Consider the following 14,476-nt stretch of genomic DNA (forward strand, 5'->3'; position numbering starts at 1 on the left):
TGGATGAGGGCCTAGGGGCAGCAGTCGCGTCCCTGGCGGGCCTCTCCTCCCACCCCGCTTCCTCTGTCAGTTTCCACATGCATAAACAGTCAAGTGCATTCGTTCCCCTCAGAACTTGCTGTCCCTCCGTCCACAATGCTCCTGGATCCGACCTCAGCCACTGTCCACCACAGCTCTCCCTCTCCCAACAGAGACTCCACCTGCCTCATTACTTAAATAATCTTTATTTCTCATGCACTAGGAAAGATGGGATTGTATGAAACACTGCATTTCACAGCAAAGGCCTTAGTCCAGATCACAACACAGGGGACCAGGGGGGATCCAGGTGTGGTCAAAACTCTGGGGACCACAGTGGGGTTACTACCCTCAGGGCTGGTGGCAGATCCGGGACCCTCCCGCTACAAGGGCCCCGGACACGGCACAGGGCGGCTGCCCCCTCCCACAGAGGCACAGGAAGCTGACACCAGAGAAGCACACGGACCAGAGAAAGGACGGAGGAAACTGCTGGGCAGTGACTTGGCAGAGGCGGTGGTCCAGCACCTCCAGGGCCCGAGTCCAGGCTGGGACTCAGCCGACCCTACCTGCCGTAGAGCCGCTGGAGCTCACAGATCCCAGGCAGCCCATGCCCACAACAACATACGTGTACAGGCCACACCTGACTGCCTCCCCGGCCACTAAATTCAAGCCCCAGTCAAAGCTTGAATTTACCCAAGCAGGACCCCAAGGGCTAGAGGGGCCAGCCCCCCACAACCATCCCGAGCTCTCAGATGCCCGAGGACCAGTCAGGATTCAGAGGATCTTGGGACAGGGCTTCCGGTGGGGCAGACCTCGAGCCTGGGCCCTCAGATGCCACGTGAGCCAAGACGAGGGCAAACCGGCCCCACTCGCCCCGGGGCGGCGCACGGACAGACACAGGTAGAAACATGCAGGACAGAACAAGGAACGACACATGCAGAGACCGTAACAGGCCGGGAGGGGTGTGCAGACAGGACGCGGGCAAGGTGCCGGGCTCACTGAGGCCCGGGGCTCATGGTGATGCCCGCCTCCTCCGGGATGGTCTCCAGCGTCTCGCTCTGCACGGCCTGCGTGATGAGCGCCAGCTCCTGGCACAGGGTCTCGTGGCGGTAGCCCACGCGGATGTCCGGCACGTTGGTGCGGCGGATGTCATTGCCCTCGGGGCCCTCCTTGGTATAGTTGGGTCCCAGCCAGTGGCTCTTCACCTGGAGGGGCAGGGTAAGGTGCAGGGCTGCCGCCCGCTCTCAGGGGCCAGCCGCCCTGTGTGTCTGTGTGTGTTAGTCACTTGGTCATGTCCGACTTTGTGACCCCATGGACTGGAGCCCACCAGGCTCCTCTGTCCATGGGATTTCCCAAGCAAGAATACTGGAGTGGGTTGCCATTTGCTCCTCCAGGTAATCTTCCCAACCCAGGGACTGAACCCGAGTCTCCTACATTGCAGGCAGATTCTTCACCTCTGAGCCACTGGGGACCTTCCCAAATGCAGAGCAGGGGAGGAGAGGGAATGGGGAGGGGGTGCAGTACCTTGTGGGAGAAGCCACTCATGAGCACGCTGTTGCGTGCCAGCTCGCACATGTCACAGGAGCTGAGCTTCCACACCTGGGTGGCGATGCTATACTCCTCCATCAGCGGCTCCTGCGGGGCCAGGTTCCCTCAGGCAGGTGCACGGGGGCCTGCTGCCCACCCCCTCCCGGGGGCTGACCACTAGGCACGCTGCGCTCCACCAGCAGAGGCCAGCACCAGCAGTGAGGCCCCGGAGCCCAGGGGGCCTTTGTGCCCCAGGACACCCGCCTGCCTGCCGGACACTGACCTTGGTGAAATGGAACTGCAGGGGATCGTCCGTGGACAGCGAGACCATGAGGCCACGGGACAAGTACTCGGGCAGTGGGTTCCGGTGGTAGCTGAGGAAGAGGCTGTTGTTGCTGAGTGGGGACATGGCGATGCCAACCTGGGCCAGGTAATACAGGTACTGCAGGACCGGGGCCTGGGTGGGCGACAGGGAGGGTGGGCCTGTCAGGTTGGGGAGGACACCTGGTTCTGGGGGGTACAGGCCACAGTGCAGCTTGGGGGGCAGTCCAGGCTGGGCAGGAGTTGCGGAGGGTTGGTTACAGCCAGGTTCTGAACTGGGGCCTCGATGTGGAGGCTGGGGCCCCAGCTGGGGTGCGTGAGGAGGAGGAGCAGCTGCTGAAGAGGCCTGATGGGCAGGGAGCAAGGGAGCCTCTGGGATGGGGGAGGCAGGAGAGCAGAGCCTGACCTTGCGCAGAAGCAGCCCGTGCGAGATGTTCTCAGCCAGCATGAAGGCCGACACCAGGTGGTGGATGGGCCCCGCCTCCCCGCAGTGTGGCCTCAGCACGAACGTATGGAAGCCCCTCTGTCTGGGGGGCCAGAAGACAGCGTTGGGTCCCAAGCCTGGTGCGCCCAGGCTCCTGAGCCCCCACCCAGTGACTCTGTGGGCTGAGGACCAGGGGTCAGGGGTAGGTTTTTGGCTGCGAGGGTTGAACTACAGAGCCCGGGGGGCAGAGAAACAACCCGTCAGATCCAAGACTGGGGATAAGAGGTGGGTCAGGTGGCCCCAGCAGGCCCCAGGGCAGGCCCGGAGCAAGGCCTGCTGACTGAGAGCCAGCCAGGCGGGTAGAGGCGCGGCACCTGCGGAGCCCAGGGCAGGCACCTGCGGAGGTGGTTCAGCATGGCCATGTTGGCGAAGGTGTAGTACAGGTAGTAGGCGTAGGGCGGGTTGTCCTCCTCCACCCAAGCCTCAGGGAGCGGGCTCTCCAGGTTGAAGACGTGGTTCTCGGGCTTGGACTCATCATCCACACTGTCAAAGCCGTCCACCTGGCCCAGGACGCTGGGTCAGGCCCAGGGCTACAGCTGGGCCTGAGGCAGTGCCCTCCCCACACCCAGACCCGGGCCACCTCTCACATGCTCCAGGAAGAGATGCAGCTCCGGGTGGCTGGCAGGGTGGATGGTGGCCTCGAACAAGGGCAGGAAAATGTTCTCCAGCATCTCCTGGAAGTTGGCCAGCTGGCCCTTGGTACGGTACACATCGCTGCGGGCGAGATGTAGGTACACGGGCGCGCGCGGGTCAGGGCAGAACCACAGAAGCACTTCTGAGCCATACTGAGTGAGAGGGGCTGGAGAGACCGTGAGTGGAGCCAGGGCTCCCTCCTGTTCCGAGGGCCCGGCTGGGATGGGGGAGGGTCAGCCATCCCAAAGGGCAGGAGGCCAGCCCCGGCCCCATGACCTCTGCCCCCCACGTTCCCTCCCACGCCCAGGGACACTCACAAGAGGCGGGGCACCTGCACGAGCCAGCGCACGTTGGGGGAGTGTACACGGTGCATGACGGCCCAGCGCGCTAGCTTGTCCCACTCATCCCTTGAGCGCCCGTAGATGGAGAGCCGCAGCTCCGCGTTCTGGTATTTGCTCTCCTCCAGGTCGGACATCACCTCCTGAGCGGCATGCGTGGGCAACTGTCACCCTCAGGCTTCGTCCCCATCCCTGTCCCCGTGCCCACGAGGCACGCTCCATCAGACCTCTTCATGCCTCTCACCCGCCCCGCAAGCCCCCAGCCACCCAGGCTCTCAGGGAGGGCTGCCCTCCTCCTCACCTTGATGATGTGAGCAAAGTACTTCCCAGAAACCCTGTTGTCCGTCTTGATGAAGATCTCTCGAAGGACAGACTCCCCAATGGGGTTGTATTTGGCATTGAACTTGTCAAAGCGATGGAAGGTGTTTCTGTCCTGGGAGAGAAAAGCCAGCCCAGGTCACCCCTGAACCCCAGCCCGCACACCAGCCCAGCCCCTCAGCCCCCACGCCGTGACTGACTGCGTGCACGTCGAGCGTGTCCACACTCAGGTCATAGGCCGTGAGGTTCATGCTCTCGAAGACCTCCCGTAGCGTCTGCTCACGACCCTGCTCCACGTGCACGATCTCCTCCAGGTGCCGCTTCATCGCCCGTTTGATGAAGCGCAGCAGATGCTTCTGGTTCATGCAGGATGAGGCATGGATGTGCGTGTCCACCTGTGGTGGAATGGGCACTGCTGGGGCCTGGGCAGTGGGATGGGAGAGGACTCTCCAAACTGGATGCTGGGGAGGCGGGCAGGCCGTGGATGGGGAGGCTGGGCAGGGGTGCTGGGTCAGCTGTGTGGGGGCCCAGGCCCCAGAGGGGGAGGCTGGGCAGGGGTGCTGGGTCAGTTGCACGGGGAAGGCCCACCTTGCGGATGTTGTAGAAATCTCGGTGTGGCACCTTCTTCTGCGCGGCCAGCTCCTTCATTTCGTTAAGCAGCACGTGCATCTGGAACTTGGAGCTCAGGTACTGGAGCCGGCGGTAACAGAATGACTTTCTGGGCAGGAGGAGAACCAGGCAGGGGCTCAGGCATGCGGGGAGGCATCCGGGAGGGCCTAGGTGGCAGAGCCAAGGGAGGGAGCCGGAGGTGCGGGAATGGGGCTGCCAAGGGGACAGCAGCCGAAGACAGGGGAAGTCCAGGACTCAGGGACTATGAAAGGGTAAGACTGGGTGACAGGTGTCTGGGGCCAGACTGGAAAAATCCGAGCTGGGAGAGGAGCTGAGTGTCTGGGTCAGGCGCGGACTCACATGGGGCCATTGATGATCAGAGCCATCAGCACATTGACGTCTGCCACAAATTCCTGCAGGTCGGGATATGGCAGCTCCACCTCTGAGCAGCTGGTGTGTGAGGGGAGCTTGAGTGAGGAGAGCAAGCCAGGAGGCCCTGCGAGCCCTCCTGAGCCAGTGCCAGCCAGCCCCCTTAGTTTCCACCCCTCCACGGCCCCCAGCACACCGTACACCCCTCTTACTGCTCATCAGGTTCCCTGCGGGTGTACACGTGAACCACGCCCCGCACCATGCGCAGACCCAAGCCCAGGTCCCCTGGCATGGTGCTCGGCTCACAGTGCTCATAGGGGTGCTGCTCCAGCACTGGTGGGTGCACCGGGGCATCTGCAGGGGTGAGGAGGATGGAGTCAGGGCCAGGGCTCTTCCAGGCCACCTGCTGCCCAGCCCAGAGGCCCCAGCAGGACAGCTCCTGCCCCTGCCTCCCCGCCCTGCATGCCAAGAGGCTGGGAAGAAGGAGGCAGGCTGAGGTTCCTGGGCACCCAGCTCAGGGCGGCGGGATGCCAGGGTACACGGAGTAGGACAGGGATGGGGGGTCCCACCAGCGGACACGGGGGTGTCGGGGCCCTGCTCGTAGGTGCGTGTCTCCAGGGGCTTCTCGGCCAGCTGCTGCAGGTACCGGCGGGTGGTGGGGCAGAAGCTCTGCAGCGACAGGGCCATGTACTTCTCCCGGATGAACAGCGCCCGCACCACGCTCTTGGCCGCATCCAGCAGGTCTGTGAAGGGCACCTAGAGACAGAGGTGTGGACTCGCTCTCCTGGGTCCCAAACCCAGCCCGCTCTCAGCTCCTTCCTGAGGCCTGCACCCCAGAAACACTCAGACCACTCTATGCTCAACAAGATGGCAAGCTCCCAACCAGAGCCTCTGCCTCTCCAGCTATCAGAAAGAGAAACAGTCCCTCTAGCCTCTATCCCCATAGCCCCAGACTGGGGGAGCCCAGCAGGTTGCAAGGACAGGGACACTCACCCCACACTTCTCCTCACCGGAGATGGTCACCCGCTGAAACTCCCGCTCCAGCACCACATCGCGCTCCCACAGGCCCCGGTCACCCTGCCCCTCACCCTGCTCCTTGTAGAGCCTGCAAGTGGGGAGGACAAGGGAGGGACTGGAAGCGGCAGAGGGACAGGCCCCAGCCCCGAAGCCCCCGTGTCCCTCTGCCCTCCTCACTGGAAGTCCGAGTCACTGTCAGTCTTCAGGAAATCTTGCTTGGCCCGAAGCAGGATGTCCGGCTCCAGCCTGGAGGCGAGAGGAGAGGGCAGGCACACGATGAGGCCCGTGCTCCTAGCCGGGCCCCTGCACTGTCCGAGGTGCCGTGCGTGTGTTGTCACGTGTGGCCCTCACAGGGATGAGGAACCCTGGGCCACGCGGGCTGCTCTCGCCCCACGTCAGAGATGAGAAAACACACCCAGAAGTTAAGCCACATGTTCCAGGACACGCTGGCGGGCAGAAGGCTGAACCAGACAGAGCCCAGCAGCCTGACGCCAAAGCCTATGCTTCTGTACACCACTACTCTGCGCCACCTCTCGGGGGTGGCCCAGAGGGAGGACTGGTTGGAAGAGAATAATGATGGGGCTCTGAAAGCGTCCGGATGGAAACAGAGGGATGCTGGACAGACTACTACTCCCCACTACCCTATAGCTGCCGCCTGGCTGTGCCCCCGCACTCTGCAGCGGCCTGGCCGAGCCCCCACCCCGTGGCCGCCTGGCTCTGCAGCTGGGGGCTTACTTGACATCCTGGCTGATCTGCCGCTCCAGGCGCTGCCTCCGCTCCTCCAGCTGCTCGATGGGGCTCTCCTCGGGGAACTCGTAAGGGGCGCTGCGGAGCTCACTCTCAGCCAGGGAGCGGCTGAACAGCTCCTGGTGGGAGGGAAGGAGGGGTCAGCGTGGCCGAGCCATCAGGGTCCAGGGATGCAGGGAGGGCACAGGGGCTGGGGGTACCTGGGATCACCTAGGGATCAGGGCACAGCCAAATATAAAGTTAGGGGACAGCTGAGGTGGAGGGGTGCAGGGAGTGGGGACCAGGCGTGGAGGCAGCGACGGGGGTGGGTGGGGGAAACGCAGGGGGTGGTGCCAAGCGATACCTCGGCGATCTCCTTGCATTTGCCATCCATGGACGTGCGCAGGTCGAGCGGGAAGTGCTTGAGGCAGGGGGCAGGGCCTGGCAGGGATCGGGCAGACTGTAGCGGAGGGGCCCCCAGCCCACCCCGAGCCTCTGTGGAGACAGTGATGCGGGGTCAAAGAGTGGAGGGCAGGGCCGAGGTACACTGGAAGCCCTGGGGCTCAGCATTACCCAAGGCCAGCCCCAGAGAGAGGCCAGCCCCGCTCAGAGGCTGCAGCGTGAGCCTACCTGTGCCCCTCACCTGCAGTCTGGGGACCCCTCAACCCATTCCAGGTTCGGGGGTGGGGCTAAGAGTCGCCCCTACAACAAACGGACTCATTCACCCCAGGAATAAAAATCTGAATCCTGGACTCAGGGCCACTCCATCAGGCCGTGAGACAACCTCCAAGTGAGTACCTGCTACAGGCAGCACCCACGTGTCCATGTACACACATGCACACTCTCACACTCTCTCTCTCTCCAGGCGCTCATCCACACCAGCGAAGCCCAGCGTACAGCTTCCACGGCAGACAGTCCAGGGTCAGACCTGCCTCTGGATGAGCAGACGGCCTCTCGAGGGCAGGCTGACCTAGACCCACAGAGCCTGGGGGAGCCACAGCTGCCACTTGGCTCTGGCCTGGGGACTGGCCCCCGAGGAAAGAGGAGGAGAGGAAGTGGGGGACCTGGTTGGGAGCAGGACCCCGACCTCCTCCCGGGAGGCCTGCCCTCTCCCCCAGGACCCCAGGGCTGCCAAGATGTGGCCTGGCCTCAGCCTGCCCCTCCCACTTCTGGCTGCCCCTCCAAAGGGAGCTGCCACAAACAGTCTGCGCCACTCAGAGGCCCCGGGATCTGGGCCGGAGGCCCTGGGGAGGGCCTGGGGAAGGGAGGATCGGCAGCCAGAGTCTCTCTCCACAGAGGGAAGGATTCCTTAGCTTCCACAGGAGGCTGGCACTAAAGACCTTGAAGCTGGAGTCTAGAGAAGCTGCCTGAGCTCCTAGCCCACCCCAAAGAACCTTTCCTGGGCTCCCCAACCCACCCTCCCCAGCAGGAAGCTCTCCAGACAGCTCTGGGGTACTCCCCTTCAGCACCCTCCTTCTCCCTCCCCACTGTGGCTCAGGGATGGACTGGAGGCCCTACCCAGGTGGCGCGCTTTGAAGTCTCCAGGCTGCTCCCCAAAAACCTGAGTCCTGTCCCACAGCTGGACAAAAAGAAGAGGGGGTATCTGTCCCAGATCTAGGATCTAGCCCGCCCCCCCCCCACACACACACACCCTGCTGCCTGCCTGGGTCCTACCTGCAGAGTCAGGCAGCGCCGGCCAGCAGCCCTGCGCCCCTTACCCGCCTGTTTGCTGAGTGGAGCTGCAGCCAGTCCCCCAGGACAGCTCAGGGGCCGGCACGGGCTGTACCAAGTGCAGCTGTGTGCAGGGGAGACCCTGGGATGCTGGCAAGCAGGGGGCTGGGGAAGCTCAGGGGAGCACAGAAATCAAGGGAAGGAGTAGCAGAGCTGGGAGATAAGAGAAACCCCCAAACTGAACAGGGCCTTAACCTCTACAGTGCCAGGGCCCAGCCCAAAGTGGGGCCCCTAAGGGAGAGAAGCAGAGCAGGCTGATATGGGCAGGGCGGCTGGCAGGGAAGGGACAAGCCCCCTTAAAATGCAGTGCCCTAGGGGACGGCATGCAGGGCCTGGCTGATCAAAGGACAGGAGGGGGCAGCAGCCCTCCTCGGCTCCACACCTCAACACCCCTAGGTCAACTCCCTCTGCCCAGTGGCCTTGTTTTGCTCACCACTGTCCTCTGGGCCCCTGACTATGGGGTCCCTTGGGAGAGATGGGGCCTCTGCAGGGGAGACATGCTGGCTGGCAGCCGGGGTAGACACTCAGTCCAGGGAGCAACCAGTTTATGGAGCTTCCCTGCTGCCCCAGAGACCAGTTCACAGCCCCCTAGAACTCCAACTCTTCTCCAAGCCTATTGTAGGGGACAAAATGCCTGGGAGGAGAGGTTCAGAGGACTAGAATTTGGAGGACTTAAGTTTGACTCTGTTCCCAATTACTGGCGAGTCTCGACCATCCTGAGGCTTCAAGTCTGCCTACAATGGGGTGATAAGGGGTCCTGCCCTGCCTAGCCACAGCTACCATAAGGCACACAGAGATACGGCTCTGCAAGCATTCTGGAAAGCCCCACTATCTGTGATTAGGAACTCCTGGGACCCTCCAAACACTTCCCACACGCAGTCCCACCCACTGGGGGTGGGTGGAGCTTCAGGTCCCAGCCCAGACCAAGGCACAGAGGACTGAGGGCGTGGAGGGAACAGAATGGGTGGGGTGGGGGCACTATCTCTGACTTGGAAGAGAGCAGAGCCGAAAAAAGAAGGCAAGATGGGCACTTAAACTCCGCCCTCAGAGTTTAAGGCACAGCCTAACGTTCTTGCATTCCGCCCAAGAACCCTGATCCTACACAATCTTCCTCTTTCCTAACCCCTCCAGAAAGGCCGGCCACAGACCCCCAGGACTGGTCTGTGTCAAGTCAGCAGAACGGACACTGAGGCCCTGATCTCAACCACCTCTCCTAGCAGGGTGACCCAGGGCCTCCTCAGAAATGCTGGGGTGGCCCAGACAGGTCCTAGCAAGAGGCACCATCCCCTCAGCCTGTTGGGCCACCACAAAGGACTGCCAGGGCTCCCTAGAGGTGACAGACAGGCAGTAACCACCACACTCCCTGCTGGTCACTTTCTCCCAGGGTCTGTGCCACAGCACCACACACAACACACACACACACGCACGCGCGGCGTGGGAGAAGTGGCCAAAAGTCAGAGGGGGCTATGCCCTAGCCATTCCCATTAACTCCAAGATTCTTGCCAACCTGTCTACTCACTTGACCAGAGACCCTCACTCACTGCCAAGGCTGCCCCGGTAGGCAGAGACTACTCAAGGCTTTGACCTACAAGTATCAGCTGCTCCCACCATGCGACCACCCGAATGTGGACAAATCTAGCCTCAGGGGACACACCCTGTGGGGGCACAGACCTGGGCACAGAGGACAGGGCCCCTCGGGCCAATACAGAACTCAGGCCAGCATCTTCAGGAGCATGAAAAAAACAGAAGGTAGGCAAAAGAAAAATCAGGCTACGAGTACAGACAGCTGCTGGGGGGACGGGGAACACTGGCTTGACCTGGTCATCAAAGTAGGGGTGGGCTTCCCTTAGCCACAGGCCTGAGACCAGCAGATAGCAGGTCGATTCCCTCAGCAAACACAGATCTGGGCAGTGGAGCCCTCAGGAAGATGGGCACAGCTGCACCATGCTGCCAGCTCCAAATGGTGCAGAGATGTCCACTGGCCTAGGAGCTGAACCAAAGGGTGCAGTAGCACACGCAGGTGGGCAGCAGCCCCAGCCTGAGCCCCAACACTGGCCCGGCCCAAGGGCACCCCACACTTCCGAGGAAGCTCACAAGACAGACCAGAAATGAACAAACTGCAAACAATAGATACAACTGAGCCCTCAGCCCCTGGATACCCACAGCAGTAAGTGTGCCCTAATGTCAGACGCCCAGTAAGAGGGTTCGAGATCTGGGATCCTGGAAAGAGAAACTAACCTCAGGAGGACAGCCCGAGTCTGCCTGGTAACCACACAGCCGCCAGCAGTGTGGCCAGTCTGCAAACCAGTCAGTCCCACACATCCCCCACTCCACACACACTCCACATGCAAACAATCTTAGCACAGCCACACACGGACACGTGTGCAAATACACTCTTGCTGCACCCACACCCACACCCACTCCTCGTTACAGAGGACCGCATCCCTGACACAGAAACCAGTCACCTGGCACCCCACCTCCGTCCCCAAACCGCCTCCCAAGCCAGCTGTCCCTGGGAAGAGGACAAGGGGCATCACTGCCGAGAAGGTATAGGAGAAGTCCCTCTCCTTAGGGGACCAGTGGCCTGGGTGAGAGGTGAGGGTGGGGAGCAGGGCCAGACTGAGGACAGGAGGCATACACTCACCTGATACTGCAAAGGAAGCCTGGAGGCTAGCCCGCTTCTTAAAGGGATATTTGGCCTTGGGATTGCCGGGGCCAGATGAAAAAGATGCCATGGCTCAGGCCGCCGCGGAGCCCGCGGGGGTAGTCTGAGCCGCACCAGCTGGGCCTGGCTCTGCCACATCCAACCCCTTCCTCCGCCCCGCCCCCAGCGGGAGTGACTGATGCAGGAAGCAGAGGCCCCGCAGGCGGAAGAGGCCCTGGCCACGATTTCTGATGTTGTCTAGGCAACCTCAGGAAGGGGGGGCCTCCATCCCTGCCCCTTATCCCTCCCATCCTCTCCTCAATCCCAGGAGTGACTCGGCTGATGGTAACTGGGCCTGAGGGGGTGGAGGTGAGGAAACAGAATGGGGATGGGCCAGCCCCAAGCACCCTACTAACCCCGCTATGAGCCGGGGCTCTGGAGCAAGATAGTCAAAGTTCAGGCTAACTGGTCCAGCCAGCCTGGGAGAAAAAAAAATAATAATAGAGGGAGGGATCCAGCTCAGGTACCCCAAGCTCAGAACACATGTCTCTCAGGGTCAACGGACTCCGTGAAAACACAGCCCCTCTGGGGCAGAATCCCCATTTTTCCTTATCTGAACCCCGGGCCCCAGGTGGCTCAGTTCTGGGAGGATGGGGTAGAATTGAGGATCCCAGTCCAGTAGGGAGGAGCCTGTCTTGGGAAAATTCCACTGTCCACAGAAGCTGCCCTCTTAGAAGACAGGGAGGCCAGGAATCAGGGGCTTTCTCTGGGGTCTGGGAAAGAGGCCCCAGTGGCTTCTGACGTTTCCTTCTGTCTTTCCACACTCAGGCTCTGCTCTGCTGGCCGCTCCCCAGGAGCCGGCCGCCTTCCCTAGGTCTGAAGGCACTGCACTTCTCTGTCCCAGAGACCCTGCCCCCCTTCACAAGCACACACTCACCTGAGGCCATGCTGCCCGAGCCCTGGGGGGAACCGGGGAGTCTGTTCGCCAGGGTCTGCACCGCCTGGAAACCCGGTCACGAGGGAGGGGAGGAGGGCTAGGGTGCAGACCCTGCCAAGTGGCTCCAAGGGCCCCGGCCCTGGCACTGAGACGGGAGAAGTAAGACAGTCTTTCAAAATTGCTGGCTGCTTGGAGGCGGGCCCCCTGCCGACCTGGGCCGCTGCACTGGCCTTGTAGACCCCGGAGCCCCGACCCCCAGCCCGGCACTCGGGAAGCGGGCAGGCCACGTGCTCCCCAGAGAGCGGGACCCGGAACTCGTCTGGACTTCTCGGCACACTTTCAGTGTATTCGGGGTCGGATTCCGGTAGCTGGAACGTGGGGGAGTCACGCAACAGGTGCGACCCCACCAAAACCTCCCCAGCGACGGCGCTCTCCTCCGCAGCCCCAGGCCCCGCCAGGTCCGTGGCCCCGCCCCTGCCCCGGCCCGCCCCCGCCGAGCGGCCCCGCCCCCGCCATTTTTCCTCTCCCGGGCGCCACGTGGGCAGCAGCCACTCAGCATCCGCCCGGCAGCGTCTTGGGCAACTTCTGTGCGTCAGCTTCCTCACCAGTAAAGTGATGGGGTAATCGCAGTACCTCCCTCACTCAAAGAGGTTACTGTGAGAATTAAACGTTAAGCACCTTTGCACGATGCTGGGCAAAAAGCCAGTGCCCAATAAAAGACAGATAGCTATTATTATAGTCCCCGGATTCTCTTTTAGCTGAAGCCCTTCCCCGCATTCTTATTCTAGGTCGTCTGTTTTCTTACTCAGGCAGGCGTAGCTGGGCAGGGTGTGCCCTGCAATTCTGGCTCCCATTCCCACATTTATTTGTGTACTTGTTGGTCAAGAGGTCAGGCTCTGTAGCCAGAATGCCTGGGTTCAATTCCAGACTCCACCTACTTCCTGACTGCCCTTGGGAATATTGTTAACTTCTCTGTGCTTCTTCTATTTCCTCTATAAAATGAGTGTGAGACCCTACTTTGTAAGTTGTTAGGACAAATGAACTAACAGAAGTGCCTGGCTTTAGTTACACTTAATGTTTCCTATTATTGCTGTGTCCTGGGCCTTGGTCCCCTTTACACTCTAAGTTGATTCAGCTTGTAGCCTATAAACAATGTATGTTGGGCTATTTTGGGGACTGCAGATACCCCACCCAACCAGCTGCCCTACTCCCAAGTGGCAGAGAATCCTACCACCAGGTTTGAAAGAAACCTGTGGGGGAAAGGACCTAATGTATTAGCAGCTCAGTCTTTTTCCTATTCTCCACCTTGTGGGAGCCCTTTGTCCCCCAAACCCAGTTGTATTAATCTGTTTGTCCAGCTCCTCCCAGTCCTCACCATCCCTGCAGCCAAATTCCTTCCCAAACTCTGCCTCCTCCTCCATCCGCCCAGGCTGGATTGTGGACCCTGAACCCGATTCTCTACCTGAATCTGGTATTGCCTCCATTGATCCCTGCCTAGTGCTCTTCACCCTGGACAACTAAAAAAAAAAAAAAAGACCTCTGTAAACAAGGGGGGAAAAGTTCACCTCACAAAGAATCAATGAAACTAAAAAGAGAACAAGGAGAAACCATGCTAACCCATCAAATTAGCAAAGATTAATGGGAAAAGAGTCCTAAAGCAGGCAAGGGTGCGGTTAGTGAGATGGGACACACACATGTCCTACTGGTGGTCTTAAATGTAGAATTTTTCTGAAAGCCATTTGGCAACCCATAATCAAGAGTCTTAAAAAGGTTCACATTATTTGACACAGTAATTCCACTTCCAGGAATTTGTTCTTTTAAAAAAAAAGTTGCAAGAAAAATATGCACAGAATTGTTCGTAACTGCAATGTTTATCACATAGAAAGGTTGGAAACTTAAAAGCCCAACAGGAAAATGTTTAAATTATGTCATATGCACACAATGAAATACAACCATTAAAAATTGTTCTGAAGAATTTCTTAGTAAGGTGAAAATGTTTACAATGTAAAATTAGGGTGGGAAAAATGGGTGCAAAAATCTGTACAATACAGTATGGTCCTAATTAAGTGACACATATGCATAGAAAATAACCACATCAAGTTTAACAAATGATTATCTGTGAGTTGTGGAATTATGAGTTATATTTATTTTCTTCTTTATGCTTACTTGCATTTTAAGAACTGTCTACAATGCATATCCATTACTCTTATAATCAAGGAAATGGAAAGCAACAGAAGTCTATGAAAATCTGTAATAGCCTCTACACCCCACCCACGTAATACTCTTCTATGTTTTAACCCCAGGCTAAATTGGTTTGGGGGCCTTTAAGAATTTTAAGGCTGCTGGGCTCTCAACAATGAATAATAAATTTTTTAAAAAATTTAAAATCAAGGACCAGGTAAACCAAGCAGAATGTCATCTATATTGTGCTTGCACTAAATCACTTCTGTTGTGTCTGACTCTTTGCGATGCCATGAACTATAGCCCGCCAGGCTCCTCTGTCCATGGAATTCTCCAGGCAAGAATACTGGAGTGGAAAAAAAACAAAAAAGAATACTGGAGTGGGTCGCCATGCCCTTCCTCAGGGGATCTTCCCAACTCAGGGATCAAACTCATGTCTCATATCTCCTGCATTGGCAGGTGGGTTCTTGACCACTAGCGCCACCTGGGAAGTCCCTAGGAAGTCATCAATATTGACACAACGCAAATTTTGACATAGCTTTATGGGGAGGTATCTTGCATTGGACCAGGTCTTTTTAGGACTCCCCCTTAATCCAGACCTACCTACCTAACCAGCCTGTAGGTGG

The 14,476-nt window shown here is 59.3% G+C and overlaps 1 protein-coding gene across 3 annotated transcripts; it reads right to left on the bottom strand.

Annotated features, from left to right (window-relative positions):
• Nucleotides 1-204: 204 nt before the first annotated feature.
• AMPD2 (adenosine monophosphate deaminase 2) lies at nt 205-12,139 on the bottom strand. 3 transcript variants are annotated; one of them, XM_043460409.1, is made up of 18 exons: nt 11,670-12,139; nt 6,722-6,852; nt 6,367-6,497; nt 5,809-5,877; nt 5,608-5,719; nt 5,184-5,370; nt 4,827-4,968; nt 4,606-4,695; nt 4,225-4,354; nt 3,837-4,031; nt 3,620-3,751; nt 3,298-3,461; nt 2,935-3,061; nt 2,684-2,847; nt 2,270-2,390; nt 1,826-1,999; nt 1,540-1,650; nt 205-1,220 (listed from the first exon to the last, which is right to left on the bottom strand). In XM_043460409.1, exons 1-18 carry the CDS (start codon nt 11,677-11,679, stop codon nt 1,011-1,013), a joined length of 2,400 nt encoding a protein of 799 aa, XP_043316344.1. In that variant the 5' UTR covers nt 11,680-12,139; the 3' UTR covers nt 205-1,010. The 3 variants fall into 3 exon arrangements, with proteins under 3 accessions (XP_043316344.1, XP_043316342.1, XP_043316343.1); XM_043460407.1 differs by lacking the exon at nt 11,670-12,139 and adding an exon at nt 10,733-11,088; XM_043460408.1 differs by lacking the exons at nt 6,722-6,852; nt 11,670-12,139 and adding an exon at nt 10,733-11,012.
• Nucleotides 12,140-14,476: the final 2,337 nt, after the last annotated feature.

The sequence above is a fragment of the Cervus canadensis genome, chromosome 2, assembly GCF_019320065.1.
Source record: "Cervus canadensis isolate Bull #8, Minnesota chromosome 2, ASM1932006v1, whole genome shotgun sequence".
Lineage (NCBI taxonomy): Eukaryota > Metazoa > Chordata > Mammalia > Artiodactyla > Cervidae > Cervus > Cervus canadensis.